Raw genomic sequence first — 22,567 nt, 5'->3', positions numbered from 1 at the left:
TTTTTGCTTTTTCGGGAATAGCCTATCAGCTACTAGCAGATGAGAGATTAATTCTTAATTTTCTTTTGTGTGACCATTTCTATTAGAGCCCCAGATAGATTGTCAAAGGATAATTTGGTAATAAATGCCCAATAATTTGTTATATTTGCCTACAAATTGAATCTTACTGCTCTGTATTGACTGGATATGTCCACCATATATCCTCTTTCACCACAATTTCTCCAGTATTTATCCCCAAACAACCTATCTGTGTATGTTATCATTAAAATAGCATCTTAAATATTTTTTATCATGTTATAGCCTGTGCAACATATTTTTCTAAACTTCTATGCATTTAATTGAATTTTTGGTTGTTCTTCAAGGTCAATTGACCTTATATTACATTAGGCTCTTAGAATACCTTAACTCCATGAAAAATATTTTATTAGAGACCGATATTGGCCAGATTGAGCACAAAACACTGAACACAAAAGGGATTATGAACAAAATTTGAAAAAGTCTTCTAGAAAATTTTGAAAATATTACCCTACGTTATTTTTATTCTTTGCTGGAAATCATAGAGGGTATGTCTACACACAATTTTTATTTAAGGAGAAGGATGCAAATAGCGCTGCTCATTTGCATACTTCCTCTGGTGTTTTTTTTGGAAGATGGTCTTCCGGTATTTACCCGCATCTACATACGGCTGAATTTCAAAATAAACCCCTATTTTGAAAGATCCCTGTAAACCTCATTGTAGGAGGAATAAGGGGTCTTTTGAAATAGGGGTTTATTTTGAAATTCGGCCTCATGTAGATGCGGGTAAATACCGGAAAAGCATCTTCCGGAAAAAAAAAACGGAAGAAGTATGCAAATGCTCAGCACTATTTGCATCCTTCTGCTGAAATAAAGATCCTGTGTAGACATACCCAGAGTGATAGGACTGGAAGAGACTGGAGTTAGGCAACCAAAATGGGGCTATTCTTCAGTTTAGTATTTACCTGAAAACTTCATTGGGAACTTGTGTTTGTGAAAATAATTGTTATTAAAATACATCCCAATGATTGAGGAAAACAAAGATATGCAAGGTGCATTTTAACAGTAGTTACAGTAGCAATTAATTCAGAAACTACAACTACAGAGTAACAGATCAATTTGAGAATAAAACATGACCTTTGAAAATCAATATGAAGTCTTCCATGCATGACAGCAGCAGAAATTACTTGAAAAAGTAAAATCATCTACAATTTCTCTATTGCCTTCAGTGGGAATAGTCCATTGACTTCCTGAAATGATTTCTCATTTGTCAGACCAACCTTACAGTGAAAAAGTCAAGAAAAATCAGATTGTGTTGAATACAAAAACTTCCTGTCACATTCCACAGCTGCATTACAGTCTGAGATCTTAGTTTCTTCTGCCACCAATGGCAAGGCAGCATGCCCACCTGAAATTTTTGGACTTTCCATTTTGATTCATGTCAAGTCCTCTTTTTTCATACTGTTCAAGAAGTCAGCATGGTTTATTACACAGAACTGTCAACTAACTTCACTGAGTAGATCACGCATATATGAGATGCTATCCTCAAGCCAACAGTATCTATGCACCAAACTCAGGACTATTAATATGATGGTCCAACATCTTGGCTGGCACACTAAAGACTGAACTTGGTACTCTTAGAACTAAAACCCTCTTGAACTAACGAGCCAAGATTCTACAGCTGGGCTGTTACAAACTCATAACCTCTGTGGATAAGGCACAGAGGGAGATCTGTAATACACACTCACCAGTGAGTCCTCTAACATTCAGTGAATTCAGAACACTCACATAGCAAGAGATACTTAAAGAATTACAGGAAATTTGAGTCACCCCATGTAACTATCTAGATATTGTTATGCTCCTTCTTCCTCCCATACTAAACATTAATGTATTTATCCTCCACATCCTTGTGAGGTAAGGAAATACTATGACAACCATTTTACAGTTGGGAAATTGGGACAAAGAGAACTAAGTTGCCTGACCAAGGACGTCTGTTGCAGAAATAAAAACTGAATCCAGGCCTCTTGTGTCAAACCCATCCTTCACAGGTGACTCTTTTTGGTTAGTGAAAGATGCTTAGTATTCATGTGAGTCTTTACTGGCTGAGATTGTCAATACCACATTTCAGGAAGGATATTTACCAATCACATTAAAACACACAATAGTCCAACCAATACTAAAGAAGCAATTTCTGGGCCTATGAAACTTGCCAACTAACATCCCATTCTTAAATAAGATAATCTTAACACAAAGAAAGCAGCATTTCAAAATGTACCGGGCTAACATACCAGCCTCCTCTCAATCAGGGTTCATGTCAGGACATGGCATTGGTCCCAGTGACACTGGATAACCTCTCCTGGTAATGGATTGGGGAGGAAAGTCAGCTATCTTCATATTAGTAGATCTCTCCTGGGATTTATCATGATCTGCTATACTGTACTAATCTCTTGTATCAAACAAGTAGCGGAACTTAACAGAAAACACCAACTTCTCCAATTCTTCCTTTCAAGATTGCTGCCCAGAATGCTAATGGAAAATTGCTTCATCACCTGGCGACATATTTACGCTTACAGTCATTTATTAAGGTAAGATTATGGCCCAAGATAATTATTCAAAATTAAGCCTAAAATCATATTAAGATATTGCACATGAAAAGAATAAACTTTGAAGGACCTGGCACAGCACTTCCATAACTATTAACAGTTAATAAGAATTTTGTTTTATATTGGTGAATTCTGTTAGAGAGAAAAATAACCCTAAGACAACCAGCCAACAAACAAAAATAGATTAATGAAAAATATTATTCAAAATCTAATTTGAAAGACACTCAGAAGCCAGAGACTTATTCCATATCTTGGGCAATTTTGGGATAGAATAAAAAGGTCCTGAGGCAACAATATCTCACGCTGTGAAACCTTCCTGGGAACACACCCTAGTGACAGCAGCTCCAGGAGGAACAGCGCCAAAGGGAGGGAGGATCCTTGCAGATCCAGGTTGTCCTGCTCCTGGGAGATCCCTCCCAGCGCACTCAGACATAGATTGGGTGGTTTTAACATTCTGGGTGGTTTCTGTTCCAGGACTTTAATCCCCGATCCGAATTTTTAAGCCCCTGGTCATTTTTACCGCCTGGCTGCTGTCACCGGCTGCTCAGTCCCCGCCCCGGGCTGCAAGCAGAGTGAAGCTCTGGGCAAAGGGCAGCTAGGGGCGCCAGCTTCGCTTCCCTAATGGGCACGTGCAAACCCCTCTTCCCGGGGCAGCAGCTGAAGTAGTGGCTTGAGCCTGGGCAGAAGAGCCGATTGGGAAGCCCGGCAGCTTGTCCCATTGGGCTCCCCCCGGGCAGATTTGCCCCCACCAGCGCCCCTGCCCACGTCCCCATTCTCTCGGCTTGGGCAGCCGCGGCGCATGCGCCTGCCGTCGGAGCGCTCTCCAGCGGCGCTCGGGCTGAGCGGGGCAGTGTGGAAGGGAGTCGCTGCTCAAGCCGCGGGGGCGAGATGGCCGGGGAGAACCAGCACCAGACCCTCAGAAAGGGCCTCGCCGCCCAGCCGCCCGCAGCCCCGGCCCAGCCGCCGCGCGCCCGCCCGAGCAGCAGCCCGGACAGGGTGACGCTGAAGAAGGAGATCGGGCTTATCAGCGCTTGTGCCATCATCATAGGTGAGCGCCCCGGCCGGGTCCTGCGCCCAGGCAGCAACTTTTCAGCGGAGGCGGGGGAGGGAAGTTGCAGCCTCTGCTTGGACCGGGCCCCCCCTCTTCCAGCCCGTGCGTGCGCCTTGGGAGACGGGCTGGCCATTGCCCTTGGGCGCGCTCCTTTGCTTCTGGACGCCAGCGGGAGCGTAATTCTGCAGGGCGGCAAAGGGGCACCCGCGCGCCGGTGGCGAGCCGCTCTCGGGGCTCTGACAAGCTCCCTGCCGAGTGCAAGCAGCAGCAGCAGCGCCGTGCGGGCATTGCAGGGCTTCCGCGCTGCACCCCGGGGCGGCAGATTCATGAGAGCAGCTCGTTGCGCGCGTACGAACTTTTTGGGTCAGGGAATTAGTGTTCGTTCGGCACGAATTACTGTAGAGAGACAGAAAGATGAGCAAGTAACATGCACGGGCAGTCATTTGTCAAGACGGAACACTTACTTACTTTTCCCTCTCCTGCAATGGAAATTCCTTGATACATTAACTTTATTGTGTGCTGCCCCTATTTCAAACCAACAGATAAAACCCTTAAAATCCTGTCATTTAATGTACAAAAGTGTTCTTGAGACCGGTACAATGATTTATAGAAACAATAAATAAGCTAGACCAACGGCCATACTGAGTCAGATCGTGGGTCGATGTAGCCCAGTATCCTGTCTTCCTACAGTGTCCCCAGAGGGAATGAACAGAACAGGTAATCATCAAGCAATCCCACCCCATTACCCATTCCCAGCTTCTAACAAATACCATTCCTACCCATCCTGTCTAACAGCCATTGATGGACCATTGATCCTCCATGAATTTATCAACCTCTTTTTTTGAACCCTGTTGAATTCCTGACTTGCAGAACATCCTCTGGCAAGGAGTTCCACAGGTTAACTGTGTGGGGGTTTTTTGGGTGTGTGTGTGTGTAAATACTTCCTTTTGTTTGTTTTAAACCTGCTACCTATTAATTTCATTTGGTGTCTCCTAGTTCTTATTATATGGGAACAAGTAAATAACTTTTCCTTATGCACTTTCTCCACACCAGTCATGATTTTATAGACCTCTATCATATCCCCCCTTAGTCTCCTCTTTTCTAAGCTGAAAACTCTCAATCTTTTTAAATCTCTCTTCATACGGCAGCCATTCCGAACCCCTAATCATTTTTGTTGCCCTACTCTGAATTTTTTCAATTGCTAAAATCTTTTTTGAGATGAGGTGACCACATCTGTATGCAGTATTCAAGATATGGGCATATCATGGATTTATACAGCAGCAATAAGATATTCTCTCACTCTCTATCCCTTTTTTAATTATTCTTAACATTCTGTGTTTCAATGATTCATTCCGAACATTCTGTTTGCAATGATTCCTAACGTTCTGATTGAAAAGCCACTATACATAAAGTGTCACCATAATCAAGGAGAACTACTGAATTACAGGAGATTCAGAACTTTTTGCACTGCACTTTTAAAGAAAGGCAAGAGTATAGGTTCACATAAATGCCTAAAATTATCAGCCAAAGCATCCAGCATTGTAATCCAAAATAGGTTTTAACCATTTTTGATTTAAAGCCTATTGAAAATTATTGTCTGCATCTGAAATGCCAAAATATAATTGGTTTACAAATAAAACTATTCACAAGACTCTATGTCAATAGATAAGAACCTCAACATATTAACAGACATCACTGTGACTGTACTACAGTTATCTTCCATTTACTAATATAACTGTATTAAACGATGAGACAAAAATCAAATTTTTCTCAATACCAATATATGGTCCACAAAAAATCACATTCCATTTCATTACAGAGATGACTTCTTACTGTATATTTATGAAAAGTGCTAACTGGAACCTGTTTCCAGACCTCTGGCATTTCACACTTTACAATTAGGAGATTAAAAATATGCACAAGGGACGGGACAGTGAACATGCTGCAAATGACAAACATCTACAATCCACTCCAGTCCACCTTTTCTTATGATTAACACTATGCTTAAAAAGGAAACCATTCATTGTATTTCAATGGGCAAAACTAGCCATTAGAATTATTAACCACATAGCTAGAAGTTAAATAAGTACCGTATGAACATTTTTTTTATTATAAAATATCTAAACCAATCTGGTTTGAACCTAAACTATTTACATTGTCTTTCTATCATACTGACCTCATCATGTTGCTGAACACAATGAGTGTTGTAGTTGTACTAAGATTAAGAATATCTTGATTCCTTTTCCTGTAACTCATTTTCAGTATATGAAATTTGTATTATCTTAATTACACAGCTTAGAAATTTGAGCTGATTATATTGATTTCTTGAGTATCTGCACAACACCATTCTTACACCTCATAAAGCACGTGCAATCCCAATTGATACCACACGCTCATATTACTACAAAATCCCATAGCATCCTAGCACCTAATCCTACAGGTTTTACTTACATCAGTACTGTTCATGTTATGGCTTTAAGACTGGGCCCACAGTCTTTCTGAACATAATCTGTGCTGTATTACATTAAATTAACCATCTTCATTCAGGACTTAAGGAACATACTAAGAAGAGCTCTTATTTTACCTGTATTAACTGTATTACCAAAAGTATCCCAAACTTTTAGCAATCTGATTCAAAGTATCTTCAGACATAGTATCAAAGTACCAATGTCAACAAATGAAAATGAATTTATAACAGCTGTCTTTTTGATCAGATGTAAAATTTACATGTTGATCATCTATGTTGATTAAAGTCTTTGTAGCAAGATTTCAACGGATATTAGCAATCTTTTTGCAAGAACAGGTCCATTTGACCTGGTGTGCTGGCCAAATGCCAGTTTAGGTAATTATAGTCTGCTTAGTTAAATTCTCAATTCATTTTCATTTGGATGTGCTCTTCTTATTCATTTTGTGCTTTAATCTATGTTATGTAGTATTTCTATGCAGCGTTAAACCACTGTCCTGTTAAGTGAAGTTCTGGAATGGCCTTCCAAGGGAAGTAGTGGGGGCAAAAGATCTATCTGGTTTCAAGATTAAACTAGATAGGTTTATGAAGGGGATGGTTTGATGAGATAACATGATCTTGGTAACTAATTGACTGTTCATTATCAGTGGGAAATAGGTTAATGGAGGGATGATAGGAGTTACTATAGAGAACTTTCTGGGTGTCTGGCTGATGAGTCTTGCCCACATGCTCAGGGTTTAGCTGATCGCCATATTTGGGGTCGGGAAGGAATTTTCCTCCAGGGTAGATTGGCAGAGGCCCTGGAGGTTTTTCGCCTTCCTCTGTAGCATGGGGTACAGATCACAGCTAGAGGATTTTCTGCATCTTGGGGTCTTCAAAGTATTTGAAGGCTTCAATATCTGAGATATAGGTGAGAGGATTATTCTAGGAGGGTGGGTGAGATTTTGTGGCCTGCACTGTGCAGGGGGTCAGACTAGATGATCATAATGGTCCCTTCTGACCTTAAGGTCTATGAGTCTAACCTCATAGGTGGTTGCATTTTGGCGCCTGTGATGTGATCTCTATGGGACATAACAAGGGGAATCATTGGACTAGATATTACAGCTTTTAATTATCCACACGGTGTAACCTCCACCTCATCCTTGATCCCTTGTTTGGTCTTGATCAGATTTTGAGTTGTCCATGTCAGAAGCAGGGGGGCATTTGACATTTGACAGGCTACCTACTCAACATTTTTCACTAGGGGCAAATTGGCAGGGATGGGGCCTGGAGGGGTAAGTGCGAGGAGCCTTGGATCTATCCCCAATTTGTCAAACAGAGTAATGGTGCAGCACACCATCCTTACTCAGGGCAGACTGTAAGGTTGCCATTTGATCTTCTGCAGTCTGTACATCCCTCTGTCAGCCTTGGTAAAGCATTTGGGGCCTGTTTCAGATGGAAGATGATATATACAGGCAAGTTATTATTGGGCCAGTGTGCAGCAATGTCACATGGCTGCATAGGGAATCTAGATTACCTGCTCCCCTGGTCAAACTCTGCTGGGAGCAACTGGTGTGTATGTGGAGAGGAAGATAAACTAGGCCACAAGTGCGAGCCATGGAGCTGTACAGGGACAAAGAACTGTTGTGAGGTCCTCCTCTTGGCTCCCTCCTCACTAACACTACTTCCCCTTCCCCCACCTCCAGGACTGGACATCTGCACAGTAACTAGAACTGAGTGCAGAGTGGGAGTAGGGCTGTGTTTTACTACTTTCTGTAATGTGGTGTAATTTCCAATTTGCCGAATTTAAGTGTTCAAAAATCATGAGATTGGCTTAGAAATCATGAGAGTTTTTTTTTAAACATAACACATGTGGAGTGCTTTTTCTTGGACTTCTGGTTGTTGACCCTTCAGAATTCACTTGGTTCATTTTTCCAGGCTTTTCTCTGCAACTCTGTGGACTAAAAATTTTCCTTTTTTAACTAAAAAGCTGGGATTCTCAAATAATCACAGGAATCCAGCAGTGCTGGCTTTAAGATGTCTCTGGGCTGTTCCATCTCTATTCTCAATAGGATGCCCCATGCTAAGAGGCCAGGGAGGACTATCCAGGCTCAGCACTTTCCCCAGACTTGTTTACAAGGACCCACCTGTCAGAGTGGTGGTTGAGCTAATGGAATCAGGCACAGACTCTGGGACAGGAAGGAACATCACTCCCCCCTCCCCATGAGAATATAAAGTAGTCACTGTGTCTGCACAACCTGGGTGGGTCACACAGAGCACCTATAGGTTCTGCTCTTCGGCAAGATTGGGCCTGTTTAAATAACTGGAGATAATAACTGTTATATAACTGACTGATGTAACTGCTATTAATATAATTAAGAAAATTGTTTAAAAGCCAGAGGGGAGCTGTTATGTTGAAAAGAGTATGAGCTTGCACTAATGTAACCATATCATTGCAATTACACCAGTGCCACTCCAAAACATGGTACTAACACTGATGCAACTTAATTCAGTAATGAACAGGGGAAATGAACAGTTAACACCCTTAGATACCCTGATAGCTTCCTGGATTTAAAGAGATTTGCTAGGCTCTCATGTGCCCTGTACCTTCCTACTGTCCTTCAGCCCCCCCTCTCCCACTTAAAGAGGTTTCCATTACATTGGGCAGTTCCACAGACAACGCCTTTCGTGGTTTTTACAGATTTCCCACCAATTTCCATGAGGTAGTAAGATGGTCTTATCCCACCAGTCCCCTTCCACTCCGTCTTTCCCTTTAGATGCCAAACCTCAAGGAGCTCAGCAAATTATGAGATGGTTGCAGGATAATGGGGGGAAAAACAGAGCCAGGAAGATGACACTCCTACTTTCACATGGAAAAAAGGGACATCTTCACGCAGGTCTTGTCAGGTAACAATCCAGTTTTACATTACAGTACTGAAAAATACTGGAGTTTGAGGATCCCATCCTGACCTATGTTAACATGTATCATTTTATTGAAGATCAAGACTAAGTCTTATTTAAACAACTGTATTTCATCACAGTATTCCAGTTCTTCATATAAATTCTAGCAAAGCTTTGCCAGAACTTCAAATACTAATTTTACATATTTTATAGTCTAAAGTTTAGAAGAATATTATTTTATCAAGCTACAAATGCTGAAAATATCTTTAGTTAAAAGTAAGACCTGCTTTCTGACATCCATACCCAGTGCCAAAATATATAAAAACATAGATGTGATTTTACATTCCTGAAAATACAACTGCCATACAAAATACAAGCTGTTCATCAAAAAAGCCCACCTAGCACATATATGTCAATATAATACTACTGTTATACAAAATACAAATCAAAAAAGCCCACCTAGCACATATATTTAATGCGAACACCCCTTTTGGGCAATCCTATCAATTAACTCCAAGGTACAAAGACTGCATGCACAAAACGTGCCCTGAATATATAAACTGGATAACTGCATAAGCAAATATTCTATTTTGTGCAACAATGGATGAAGACTGAAAACTGGCCCCACGTTATAAATAAAAAATAATTTCAACTTCTGAACATATTTATTAGCAAACTAAATTTATGAACCCTAACAGAAATCAGGAGGGGGAGGCATATGACATTGGAACACATGGTGACAGGTACCAGAAGAAGGGAGCCCATCCCAGGGCCCAACCAGGCATGGAGGATAGAGGCACTGGACAGAGAGGGTCTGGTCAGTCACCCCTCTGGGTGAGAGATGTACAGGAGTGTGTATGTGCCACCTCTCCTTGCTTATGTGTGGATAAGAGTGTGTGCTTTACCTCCCCCCCGTGTAAACTATAAAGCCTTGGAAAAAAAGAAGGTAAATAAAAAGAATCCATCTGTGAAACATTTCTTTTTAACAGGGACTCAGTCAACTTGATGTTAATTTGAACATTTGTATGCATAGTTCCAACTGATTGCCACTGAATTCACTTAAATATGAGTAATTTTATCTGGTGTCCCTCTATTCTGCATAGGGAAATAAGGTCATCCTATCATTAGTTGATAAGCATTAAAACATGTTGAGTTGCAAATGAATATAGCTTTTTCACTAAATTTGGTAATCAGAAAAATCTAGTACACATTTATCCAGTATACATTTATACACATTTATGAAAGCCATTATGTAGCTTATCTTACATTTATTCATATCCTTAACTTTTTCATTTTTATTATGTTAGAAAATAGTAAATGATGCATTTCTTATTTATGAGGTGATTAATTTTTTAAATTATGATTTGTGCCGCGTTCTGTTTGCATGGAAATTAAAATTCATTTAAAATGCATAAAACAGCTTTTTAAAATTATTTAATAAAGCTACCTTAAAATGCTGGATATATATGGGGAGGGGGAAGTTCTGTTTTATCAAAATGTGTTTTTCATTTAAAACTGATTTATTAAACAGCAGAATTATTTATAGCTAATCATTTGAACTGATTGTTTCTGGGCACCACGGCCTAAATTTTAGAACTAGTAGATCTCATCCTCCAACAACTACAGTATATTTACACTACAGAGAAGATCAAAGCTGCCGCTTTCGATCTTCCAGGATTTGAATTAACAGGTCTAGTGAAGACATGCTAATTCAAATCAAAGGGGTACTCCAGTTGATGCCAGCAGTCCTGCTTTCACAAGGAGCAAGGGAAGTTGATGGGAGAGTGTTCTCCCATCATCTTCCTGCAGTGTGGACAGCACCAAAAGTTGAGTTAAGGTACTTCAACTTCAGCTACGCAATTAATGTAGCTGAAGTTGTGTATCTAAATTCGGCCTTATCCCATAGTGTAGACATACCTCTAGTTTTTATTCATAAATTGGAAAATGAAAATGAGGTTTCTTACTTTTTCAACTCCCATCTGGTTCCTAAGATCTGAATTAAGTGAAATGAAGAAAATATTCTCATTGCACCTGCAGATGAGGCTACTGCTGTCAAAAATATGTTTAAGCAGTTAAACTCTGATTCTTGGTGCTTAGCCAGTGACTTTTACCAGTTCGGTGCTTTGACTTTCTTTGAAACTTGGCAGCAAACATTAACTGCCTAATACTATCTTTTGTATTAATTTAAATATTTGAATTTACTATAATAATGTTTGGCCTTTATGTAGCATATCAATTTCAAATTTAATTGTAAATAAAAATCCAAATTAAATTGGTTTAAAATTCAATTTTTAATAATAATGTTATTCATCCTGGGTTAGATGATCTTTACCACCAGAAAGATCCGAGAATTCTTCTAAATTTTAATCCAATGCTTTGGTAAAAACACCCATCCAATCTTACAATCCCACAATCCCATGTACTAGACCTCATTTAAATATCAGAAATATGTATATTCATTGCTACATATCTTTATATGTCTACTAATACACAGCTATGAGTAATAATAGTAGTGCTTTTTACATGGTATGTATAAGTGCATGCTTAGGCATATAACATTACAATCAGGTTTTTTTAATTCCACAGTCTGATGGCACTTAAAATCATAATACTTTCCAAAGTTATCTCCAACAGTATTTCTGAGTCATGTAAGACACAGATATGTCAATAATATATCTATTTTTAAGACCTTTTGAGCAGAACAACCAATTTGTGCCTAGTGCTGAAGTGGCATTATTAACCTCTCCTGCAAATTTGCTATTCAACGGAACCTAACTCAAATTAATGACAGAGACAACCTTTTCCAAATTAGTGAATGCTGAGAACAACTAACTGCAACCATAGCACCAAACTTTTGAAGTGGCAGCATAGAATCATAGGACTGGAAGGGACCTCGAGAGGTCATCGAGTCCAGCCCCCCGCCCTGAAGCCAGGACCAAGCTCTGTCTACACCATCCCTGACAGATGTCTATCTAACCTGTTCTTAAATATCTCCAGAGAGGGAGATTCCACCACCTCCCTTGGCAATTTATTCCAATATTTGACCACCCTGACAGTTAGGAATTTTTTCCTAATGTCCAATCTAAACCTCCCTTGCTGCACTTTAAGCCCATTACTCCTTGTCCTGTCCTCAGAAACCAAGAGGAACAAATTTTCTCCTTCCTCCTTGTGACACCCTTTTAGATATTTGAAAACCGCTATCATGTCCCCCCTTAATCTTCTTTTTTCCAAACTAAACAAGCCCAGTGCATGAAGCCTGGCTTCATAGGTCATGTTCTCTAGACCTTTAATCATTCTTGTCACTCTTCTCTGTAGCATCCCCCATTCTGGCCATTATCTTGAATTTGCTCCATGAAAAGTCTTTAACATTTTTCAAGTGCTCAAATGTCCGTGCTTTAAAGTGCTTTAAAGTCAAAATCTTACTGTTTTTAATAGGGCAGGGTTTCATAGCTGGAGCATATATCTCCACTCATTTTGCATATGAGTCAAGGAGTAAGTAAACTCCTTATTTTGTACACAACATTCTTGGTTGTTGCCGCTATATCATATTATAGTAAATATACAATATTTAACTAATAAAAGTACTTCAGATGCAGAAAATGCAACAGAAAATAATTTTGCTCTGTATATATTAGGTACAATTAATTTAATAATAATAATAATATATATTATTAACTTGTACACGTTACACCAAAATGTAAGCCAATACAATTTAAATTATCAAATTAGAAGTCCTTGTAAAGTGAAGGTTTTAGTGTAATCTTACAAACACCAAATTACGATTACTATCCTGAATGATTATGTCTTTCAAATAATTCAAACCAAAAACTTACAAGACAGGGGTGAAGATGAATGGGTGTTATTTGAAAAGTATAATAATGAACAAGACAATTGTCATGATTATGAGGGTTAGCCAGCAGTCAGGGGACTAAGGAGTTAACTACACCTAGCCAGGTGGAGTGGCCAGTAGGAATATAGGTAAGACTTTCAAACTGGGACAAAGGATTTTTGTTTTTTCCCTCCTTTGTCTCGGAGAGTCCCCTCCAGCTTCTGAGGGAGACAGATACGTCTTTCTCTCTCCAAGAACCCATTCTTCACTTTCTGTAAGTAGGATAAAGTTTAGATAAATCCATTAGGTTTTATTATTTTATGGGTTGGGTGTGGGATCTGATGTCTGTGCACTTTTAAACAATGTTTTGGCTTTTCTTTGTAACTAAGTTCTAGACCCATGGAGTCTCTCCATAAGTGTATACATTGTTACCTTTCAGTCTAGTCATTATGCTCGCAACAGGAAGATTGTGGTGATAATAAAAGCTTTATCTTTTCTTTTTTATTAACCTGGTATTGGTTAATTGTGTGTTCTGGTTTTTACTTTAGGGATGAGATTTCTCAAGTGATTTCTCCCCTGATTTCTTTATTATTTCTTGGGTGGTGGCAGCGAAGGATTTTATTCCCAAAATCTAGGTTGTTAAGATTTTGGGGGGAAGTTTTATACCAAAGCCTGGTAGATAAGGTTTTGGGGTACTTTTGCTGGCCCCCACTTCTGCATTTATCGTGCCAGAGTGGGGAAGGAGCCATGACAACAATATACGTATTTGATCAACAATTCTACTTCTGCTTGTGTCAAATAAGGCATAACTACTTTATTTGTAATTGGAAGTAAAAATAGTTTCTTAGTTTTCCTTTTGCTTTCCAAGTGTTCCTTAGAACAGTGAATTAATTAAGCCCACCAGTAAGTGAAGGACAAGTAATTAATCCCACCAGAAAATGAAGAATATGGAGACCTGGGAGATGAGTCAGAAATGGGAGGGAGCGTGGACTATAATAGCAGAAAAAGGAGGGACAACGCAGAACTGGGAGGCAAGGTCAACTCCGTATTTTAGATGCCTATATACAAATGCAAGAAGCATGGGTAATGAGCAAGAAGAACTGGAAGTGCTAATAAATAAACACAACTATGACACTGTTGGTGTCACAGAGACTTGGTGGGATAATACACATAATTGGAATATTGGTATAGAAGGGTACAGCTTACTCAGGAAGGATAGGAGGGGCCAAAAGAGAGGAGGTGTTGCCTTATGTATTAAAAATGTACACATTTGGACTGAGGTGGAGATGGACATAGGAACCAGATAACTTGAGAGTCTCTGGGTTAGGATAAAATGGGTAAAAAACAAGAGTAATGTCATGCTAGGGGACAACTACAGACTACATACCCAGGTGAAGAGGTGGATGAGGCTTTTTTTAAACAACTAACAAAATCATTAGTTGGGATCGGTCCTGCCTTAGTTGGGATTGGTCCTGCCTTGGCAAGGGGCTGGACTTGATGACCTCCTGAGGCCTCTTCCAGCTCTATGATTCTATGATCATCCAAAGTGAAGGATTTGGTGGTGATGGGAAACTTCAACTATCCAGACATCTGTTGGGAAACTAACACAGCAGGGCACAGACTATCCAATAAATTCTTGGACTGCACTGGAGAAAATTTTTTACTTCAGAAGACTGAAAAAGCTACAAGGGGGAAGCTATTCTAGATTTAATCTTAAATACGGAGGAGCTGGTTGAGAATTTGAAAGTGGAAGGCAGCTTGGGTGAAAGTGAGCATGAAATCATAGAGTTCATGATTCTAAGGAATGGTAGAAGGGAGAACAGCAAAATAGAGACAATGGATTTCAAGAAGGCAAAGAGCTGGTAGGTAAGGTCTCATGAGAAGAAAGACTAAGGGGAAAAACAACTGAAGAGAGTTGGCAGTTTGTCAAAGGGACATTATTAAGGGCCCAAAAGCAAGCTGTTCTGCTACGTAGGAAAGATGGATAATATGGCAAAAGACCATGTTGGCTTAACCAGGACATCTTGCATGATATAAAAATAAAGGAGTCATATAAAAAGTAGAAACTAGGACAAATTACAAAGGATGAATATAAGCAAATAATACAGATATGCAGGGGCAAGATTAGAAAGGCAAAGGCACAAAATAAGCTCAAACTAGCTACAGACATAAAGGGTAACAAGAAGACTCTCTATAAATATATTAGAAGCAAGAGGAAGACCAAGGATAGGGTATGCCCTAGTGAGGATAGGGTAGGCCCATTGCTCAGTGAGGAGGGAAAAACAGTAACCGGAAATTTGGAAATGGCAGAGGTACTTAATGACTTCTTTGTTTCGGTCTTCACCAAGAAGTCTGATGAAGGAATGCCTAACATAGTAAATACTAGTGGGAATAGGGTAGGTTTAGAAGATAAAATAAAAAAAGAACAAGTTAAAAATCACTTAGAAAAGTTAGGTGTCTGCAAGTCACCAGGGCCTGATGAAATGCATCCTAGGATACTCCAGGAGCTGATAGAGGAGGTATCTAGCGATCATCTTTGAAAAATCATGGAAGATGGGAGAGATTCCAGAAGACTGAAAAAGGACTAATATAGTGCCCATCTATAAAAAGGGAAATAAAAACGACCCAGGAAACTACAGATCTGTCAGTTTAACTTCTGTGCCAAGAAAGATAATGGAGCAAGTAATTAAGGAATTCATCTGCAAATATTTAGAAGAAATAGGGTGATAGATAATAGCCAGAATGGATTTGTAAAGAGCAAATCATGTCAAACCAATCTGAGAGCTTTCTTTGATAGGATAATGAGTCTTGTGGATAAGGGAGAAGCAGTGGACATGGTATACCTAGACTTTAGTAAGGCATTTGATACGGTCTTGCATGATCTTATAAATAAACTAGGCAAATACAACCTAGATGTGGCTACTACAAGGTGGGTGCATAACTGGCTGTATAACCATACTCAGAGTGTAGTTATTAATGGTTCACAATCCTGTTGGAAGGGCATAACAAGTGGGGTTCCGCAGGGGTCTGTTTTGGGACCGGTTCTGTTCAATATCTTCATCAACAATTTAGATATTGGCATAGAGAGCACGCTTATTAAGTTTGCAGATGATACCAAGCTGGGAGGGGTTGCAACTGCTTTGGAGGATAGGGTCCTAATTCAAAATGATCTGGACAAACTGGAGAAAAGGTCTGATGTAAATAAGATGAAGTTTAATAAGAACAAATGCAAACTCCACTTAGGAAGGAACAATCAGTTTCACAGAATGGGAAGTGACTGTTTAGGAAGGAGTACTGCAGAAAGGGATCTAAGGGTCTTAGTGAACGACAAGCTAAATGAGAGTCCACAGCATGACACTATTGCAAAAAAAGCAAACATGATTCTGGGATTCATTAATAGGAGTGTTGTAAGCAAGACACAAGAAGTCATTCTTCTGCTCTACTCTGCTCTGATCAGGCCTCAATTGGAGTATTGTGTGCAGTTTTGGGTACCACATTTCAAGAAAGATGTGGAGAAATTGGAGAAGGTCCAGAAAAGAGCAACAAAAATGATTAAAGGTCTAGAGAACATGACCTGTGAAGGAATACTGAAAGAATTGGGCTTGTTTAGTTTGGAAAGGAGAAGACTGAGAGGGGACATGATAGCGGTTTTCAGATATCTAAAAGGGTGTCACAAGGAGGAAGGAGAAACATTGTTCTCCTTAGCCTCTGAGAATAGGACAAGAAGCAATGGGCTTAAACTGCAGCAAGGGAGATTTAGGTTGGACATTAGGAAAAACTTCCTAACTGTCAGGGTGGTTAAACACTGGAATAAGTTGCCTAGAGAGGTTTTGGAATCTCCCTCTCTGGAGATATTTAAGAGCAGGTAAGATAGACATCTATCAGGGATGGTCTAGACCAGCATTTCCCAAACTGTAGTCCACGGCCCAGTACCAGTCCTTAGGAAAAAAAATACAAGGCCCTCAGAAAAAATTTTGCGAGAGAGCCCACCTCGCTGCCTGCAACCGCCAAGATGAACGCCACGCTGAACTTCCAGTGTCAACGGAGGTAGCGCGGGCTTCCTGCGGGGTCGGAGGGCAGTTCTGCAGCAGCGCACCAGGTCCTGGAAGTGTGCGGGCTGCTCTCCCCTCTGCCCCAACAGCTGGCGTGGTACCTAAAATGCTCTTCCATTGCACGCTGGGGACTTTGTTCCCCTGCTGCCTTCCAGCATGCGGGGGAGTGGGTGGGGATCGGGGACAGCGCCAGCTCCAGCAGATCGGGCGGCGTGTGCTGCGTGGGGAGTGGAGGAGCAAGGCGCATACTGTCTGAGTTGTTGGGTCCGGGACTCCCCCTCTCCTCTCCTCTCACGTGGGAAGGCAGCAGGGGAATAAAGTCCCTAGTGCGCCAGCTTCACCTCCTTGGGTGGCGTGTGCTGCCATGGGGAACGGAGGGGCAAGGTGCGTGCTGCCCGAGTGGTTGGGGCTGGCGCAGTCCGGAACTCCCCCTCCCCCTGCACAGGAAGGCATCAGGCGTGCAATGGACCAGTGTGTCAGGTACCACACCACTGTTTGGGGGACAGGGGAGCAGCCCGTGCACTTCCTGGGCCTTGACAGCTACAGGATCCCCAGGTATCGGTCCCTGTTCCCTCCCCCACCAGACCACCACAAGTAACCTGGTCCATCACCCACAAGCACCCTGTCTCCTGCCCCAGCACTCATTGGCACCCTTCCCCAGAACTATGTCCCAGCACCCACAAGCACAGTTGGGGCCACATTAGTGAGGTTTGAAGGGTCTGGAGGGGTTGTGTTTTTGTGTCTCACTTGTGTGGACCTGACTGACTTTTCTGTGAGCTAAAGTTGGCACTGTGAGCTTTGGGAGGACCAGAAACAATTTATTTGCATATTCATCATTTGCTTAATGAATATGCAAATATGAAAATAAATGTTACCGGTCCTCCAAAAGCTCGTGAATGGATTTACTGGTCCCCAGTATCAAAAAGTTTGAGAACCCCTGGTCTAGACAGTACTGGGGTCCTGCCATAAGGGAGGGGACTGGACTTGATGACCTCTCGAGGTCCCTTCCAGTTCTAGTGTTCTATGATTCTAAGAATATAAATGTCTGCACCCCCATTGCTCCAACTCACTGGTCAGACTTCTCTCTTCCATCACCAGCATAACTTTCTGAGGTGAAGCAGCACCGGAATAGTCTTCATAACATTTTTTTAACTTTTAAAAAATATTTGCATTCAGACAAATACTTGAAGAAGTCACACCAAAAGGCTCAGTTGGGTTGTGGTAAAGAACTCCTTTATGGACTATGCTGTTGTAAATGCAGACACTAAATATAAAAAATTTCTGTTCCAATCCAAAAAGAGACCATTTCTGAATGTCTACAGAGCTGCACACTGTAAGAATACCCTTTCTGGTCTTGCTGTTTTAAATAGTCACATATAACAAAAGACGACCTATTCTGGGTTTCAGGTATTAAAAGCCTGGTAACGTATTCAGCAATACTGTAATGAAGATTCAGCAATACTTACTTATACTACATTAATATAGTTTAAAAAGGGCTCGTGTGGTTCTATCATTTATTAAATAATTTTTACAACTATTGCATAATTGTTCAAAACCAAAATTACATAACTAAATCCAAAAGGGTTAATTCAATGATATTCTGTACATGTTTTACACAGAATCATAGAAATCCAGAACTAGCAAGGACTTCAAGAGCTCCCCCTTCCTCAGTATCAAGTGTACCTACCATCTCTGACAGGTGTTTATCTAACCTATTCTTTAAAACTCCAATGATGAGAATTCCAGTCTCCCTTGGTAACCTATTGCAGTACTTAACTAGCCTCATAATTAGAAACCTATTCCTAATAGCTAACCTAAATCTTCCTTGCTACACATTAAGCCCCTTACTTCTTGTCCTCCTTTGATTATCATCCTGTTTTTATATACCAGCTCTTAAAATATTTTAAAAATATTATCAGGTCCACCCTCCTTTTTTTCTGAAGCCTAAACATGTCTAGTTTTTTAAAATCTTTTCTCATAGTTTGTCTAAACAATTTATCTTTTATTTTCAATCTCATCTGGACTCTCATTTTCTCCATATTTTTGTTAAACTGTAGTGACCAAAACTGGACACACTACTCTAGCTGAAGCCAATGCCAACAAAATCAAGTTAATTGAAACAGTTATCTCCTGTGACTTAGCTCTCATGTCCCCTAACTCCTGTTAATGGACTTCAGCAAAACGTGTCTTTTTCATAACACATTGTTTCCTCATATTCTATTTGTGATCTGACATAACACCCACATCCTTTTCTGCAGATCTACTCTCTTGCACCAATTATTTCCCATTTTGTAGTTGTGTGCTTGGTTTTCCTTCCCAAATATCATACTTCACACTTGTCTTCATTAAATTACATTTTGCTGATTTCAAACCAGTTCTCCAATTTATCAAGGCCTTTTTTAATTCTTATCCTGTCCTCCATAGTAACTGCAATCCCTCCCAACTTAATTTTATCTGCAGATTTTAGACGTGTACTCTACACTTCATCCTCAGGGTCATCATTACAAGTTTTAAACCATTCCAAACCCAAGACAGATCCCGTCGGACCTCACTAGATATATCCTCCAAGTTTGAAAGCAAACTACTGGTAACTACTCTGAGTATGGTTTTTCAAACAGTTGCTCCCGCCTTATGGTAATTTCATCTATATCACATTTCCCTGGTCCAGCACCCTTGGGACACGACCAGTCCCAGGCGAGGGAATTTTCCGGACAAGGGAAGGCCCCTGGCACTGGCCCCTCAGCCCGCTGCCAGCTCCTTTGGCCCAGCCAGGCTGCCATTGGTCAGCTCCAGCCCCACTGCTGGGTGACATGTGGACCTGATCAGGTTGCCTCAGCCGGGCTTCCACAGCCCCAGCCAGACTACACCTCCCAGGCTGCCACAGCCGCCGTCCCAGCCTCACTGCCAGGCAGCAGGCAACACCAGTCGTGCTGCTGCCACTGCCACACAGGCTGACGTAGCCCCAGCTGGGCTTCTACTCTCGGGCTGCCAAAACCCCAGCCCCAGCCCTGCTGCCAAGCATCAGGCAGGCCCAATTGTGCTCCGCCACCACCCAGCTGCCCCGGCCCCACTGCTACCTGGGCTGCTGCAGCCCCACTGAGATGCACCAAGCTCCTAGGTGCTGGCTCCTTGGGGCTCTCTTATCTAGGAACATCTGTGGTCATGCCGGACCATGGATGTTGTTGGACTAGAGAGTCCTGGTTTAGGGAGGTGCAACCTATATTTAACTTTAATGGGACTTTTGCCTAAGCACAGACTGAGTAAAACCAAACAAAGTAAGGTGTTTCATGACTTGATCCTATGTAAATTCTACCATGTGCTATTGTTAGAAAGACAAGGAATTAAGAATAATTAGAAACTACAACATAATTCATGTGACACAGAATATGTTTCCACAGGAATCTCTGTGTGTAATTGCAACTTGCACAGACAAACCTGAGCTAGCTTTAATCTAGCTGGCTCCAATACAGAAGCAGGGACACCACAGCAGCATGGTCTGTACAAGTTTACCCAGAGGTAATTCCTCAGGGGTTTAGGTCAAGCTGAAGCCTGTACTTTGTGGTTCTGGTACCTGAGCCAGCTAGATGAAAGCTAGCATGAATAGGTATACATAGATTGTAATTACCACTTGTGACTGAAGCATAGACACAATCTTTGAGCCTAAAATTCACCATTATCCATTATATGTGCACAAATCCATGAGTAATTTGTGATGTAAAGTGTGTAATTATATACAAAAGATAGCAAGCACCTATGCCATGCTCTCATGTAGTTAATCTAATTATGTTAATTGCACAAACCTGGTGCAGAACACTCTCACATTTTTATGCTGGCATTTGCCTATAACTAATTTTGTAAATCAGTCTTGTTATATTACACTGTTTAGAAAAACAAGAAATTGGACCATGATGTCATATCTAGCTAAAACTCAACATATTTCCTATTTCACTAATGATCATGGTTTATCAGTTTATTTGGTACAAGAGACACAGGTTACCTTTAAGTATGTTCAGAAGAACCTATTCATCTATAGGTAAGTTTAGTATAAGAAACTTTTATATGGAAGTTACCAATTTCAAGCCATACCAGAATGATAATGAACAAAATCAGATGGTTGTTCAGTGCCTGGCAAGAAATGTGTTTCTTTGTTCCTCACTATTTTCCTAATAATATATGTCCTCATCATACACACACCATGGTTGACATTAGTCAACTACTTTTCAGTGGACTCAGTAGAAAGATCAAAAACTACATGCATAGAGGGACTGAAACACCATCACACTTGAAAGTGGTCCCTCCAAGTCGGCATGGAGGCATATAGGCCATCCCTGCTATACATCGCTATTCATCGATTGATGAATTTAGGAACTGTTTCGTTATAAGTCCTCCTATTCCCTGATCTTATGTCACACACACACACAAATGGAAGTCAGCAGATTGAATGCAAATCAAAGACATTTCCCGCTTTATGTTGTTTCACTATATGTCCACGTTTTTTGGAACTTATCTTGGACATATTGCAGGGGCGGTCTGTATTAGTTGGACAGCATGAGAAAACTTACACTTCTACTGTACATAGAATCATAGAACACTAGAACCGGAAGGGACCTCGATAAGTCATCGAGTCCAGTCCCCTGCCCTCACGGCAAAACCAAGCACTGCCTAGATAATCTCTGAAAGGCGTCTATCTAACCTGCCCTTAAATATCTCCAGTGATGGAGATTCCACAAGCCCATTGCTTCTTGTCCTATCCTCAGAGGCCAAGGAGAACAATTTTTCTTCCTCCTCTTTATAACATCCTTTTAAATATTTGAAAACTGCTATCATGTCCCCTCTCAGTCTTTTCTTTTTTAAACTAAACAAGCCCAGTTCTTTCAATCTTCCCTCAAAAGTCATTGTGACAGGGTGTAACCACCCAACACTGGTCAAGAAGGGGTTAACTCAGCCCTGAGAGCGAAAGAGGCCACACACCCTTTAGCTTACTGGGCATGCTCAGGTTGCTCTAATATAAAAGAGAGCAGCTCAGCTCAGCTCAGTTGGGGCAGGTGGCTGGACAAAGAGGACGTGCCGAACCAGCTCCCTGCAAGCCCCAGCGCTTACCCAGAGGCCAGGATGCTACTGCACAAACTGAGGATAGGACATCTCTTGAGACCTCGTTGGGTTCAGGGGAAAGGAGCAGTACCCAAAACATAGAGGGACATGGTGAAACTGAGGCCTACCAGTGAGCCAGGAAGCAGCCCTGGAACAGCAACGGCAACTGAGATGAGTGAGCCGCTGGTGAGGAGTCAGTGTGTTGCTGTTTGGATTCTCCACTGACTCAGGGGCATGGGAAGACCACCAGAGTGAGCGTGTTGTGGTCTGGATTCCCCACTGACTCAGGGGCGTGGGCAGGCCACTAAAGTCAGTGTGTTAAGGTCAGGAATTCCCACTGATTCCATGGTGTGAGCAAGCCACTAACAGGGCCCTGGGCTGGGGTCCAGTTATGTGGGAGGACCTAGATCCCCTTGCTGGGGGATGCATACTTAGTGCTAACTGACTAACTCTTTAACAGACTACTAACTTCAGGTTAGGACAGGACTAGTGAACTGGGTTGTCCTCATCCTGGAGGGCAAACTATAGACTACAACCCGTGGGACATGGTGAGGAACATTGGACTGAGTGGCTGGGACATGG

At 41.3% G+C, this 22,567-nt stretch overlaps 1 protein-coding gene across 1 annotated transcript in view; it reads left to right on the top strand.

The window, feature by feature from the left end:
• The first annotated feature begins 3,037 nt into the window (after nt 1-3,037).
• SLC7A10 (solute carrier family 7 member 10) overlaps nt 3,038-22,567 on the top strand; it is a 102,035-nt gene continuing 82,505 nt past the window's right edge. The window contains exon 1 of the mRNA XM_006114933.5: nt 3,038-3,666. Coding sequence (XP_006114995.1) covers nt 3,507-3,666 — 160 coding nt within the window. The 5' untranslated portion in view covers nt 3,038-3,506. The remainder of the gene's footprint in view (nt 3,667-22,567) is intronic.

This window comes from Pelodiscus sinensis, chromosome 12, assembly GCF_052426305.1.
Source record: "Pelodiscus sinensis isolate ZL-2025 chromosome 12, ASM5242630v1, whole genome shotgun sequence".
NCBI classification, from domain to species: Eukaryota; Metazoa; Chordata; order Testudines; family Trionychidae; genus Pelodiscus; species Pelodiscus sinensis.
The sequence above is the reverse complement of the archived record's forward strand: the minus strand, read 5'-3'. Positions and strand labels throughout refer to the sequence as shown.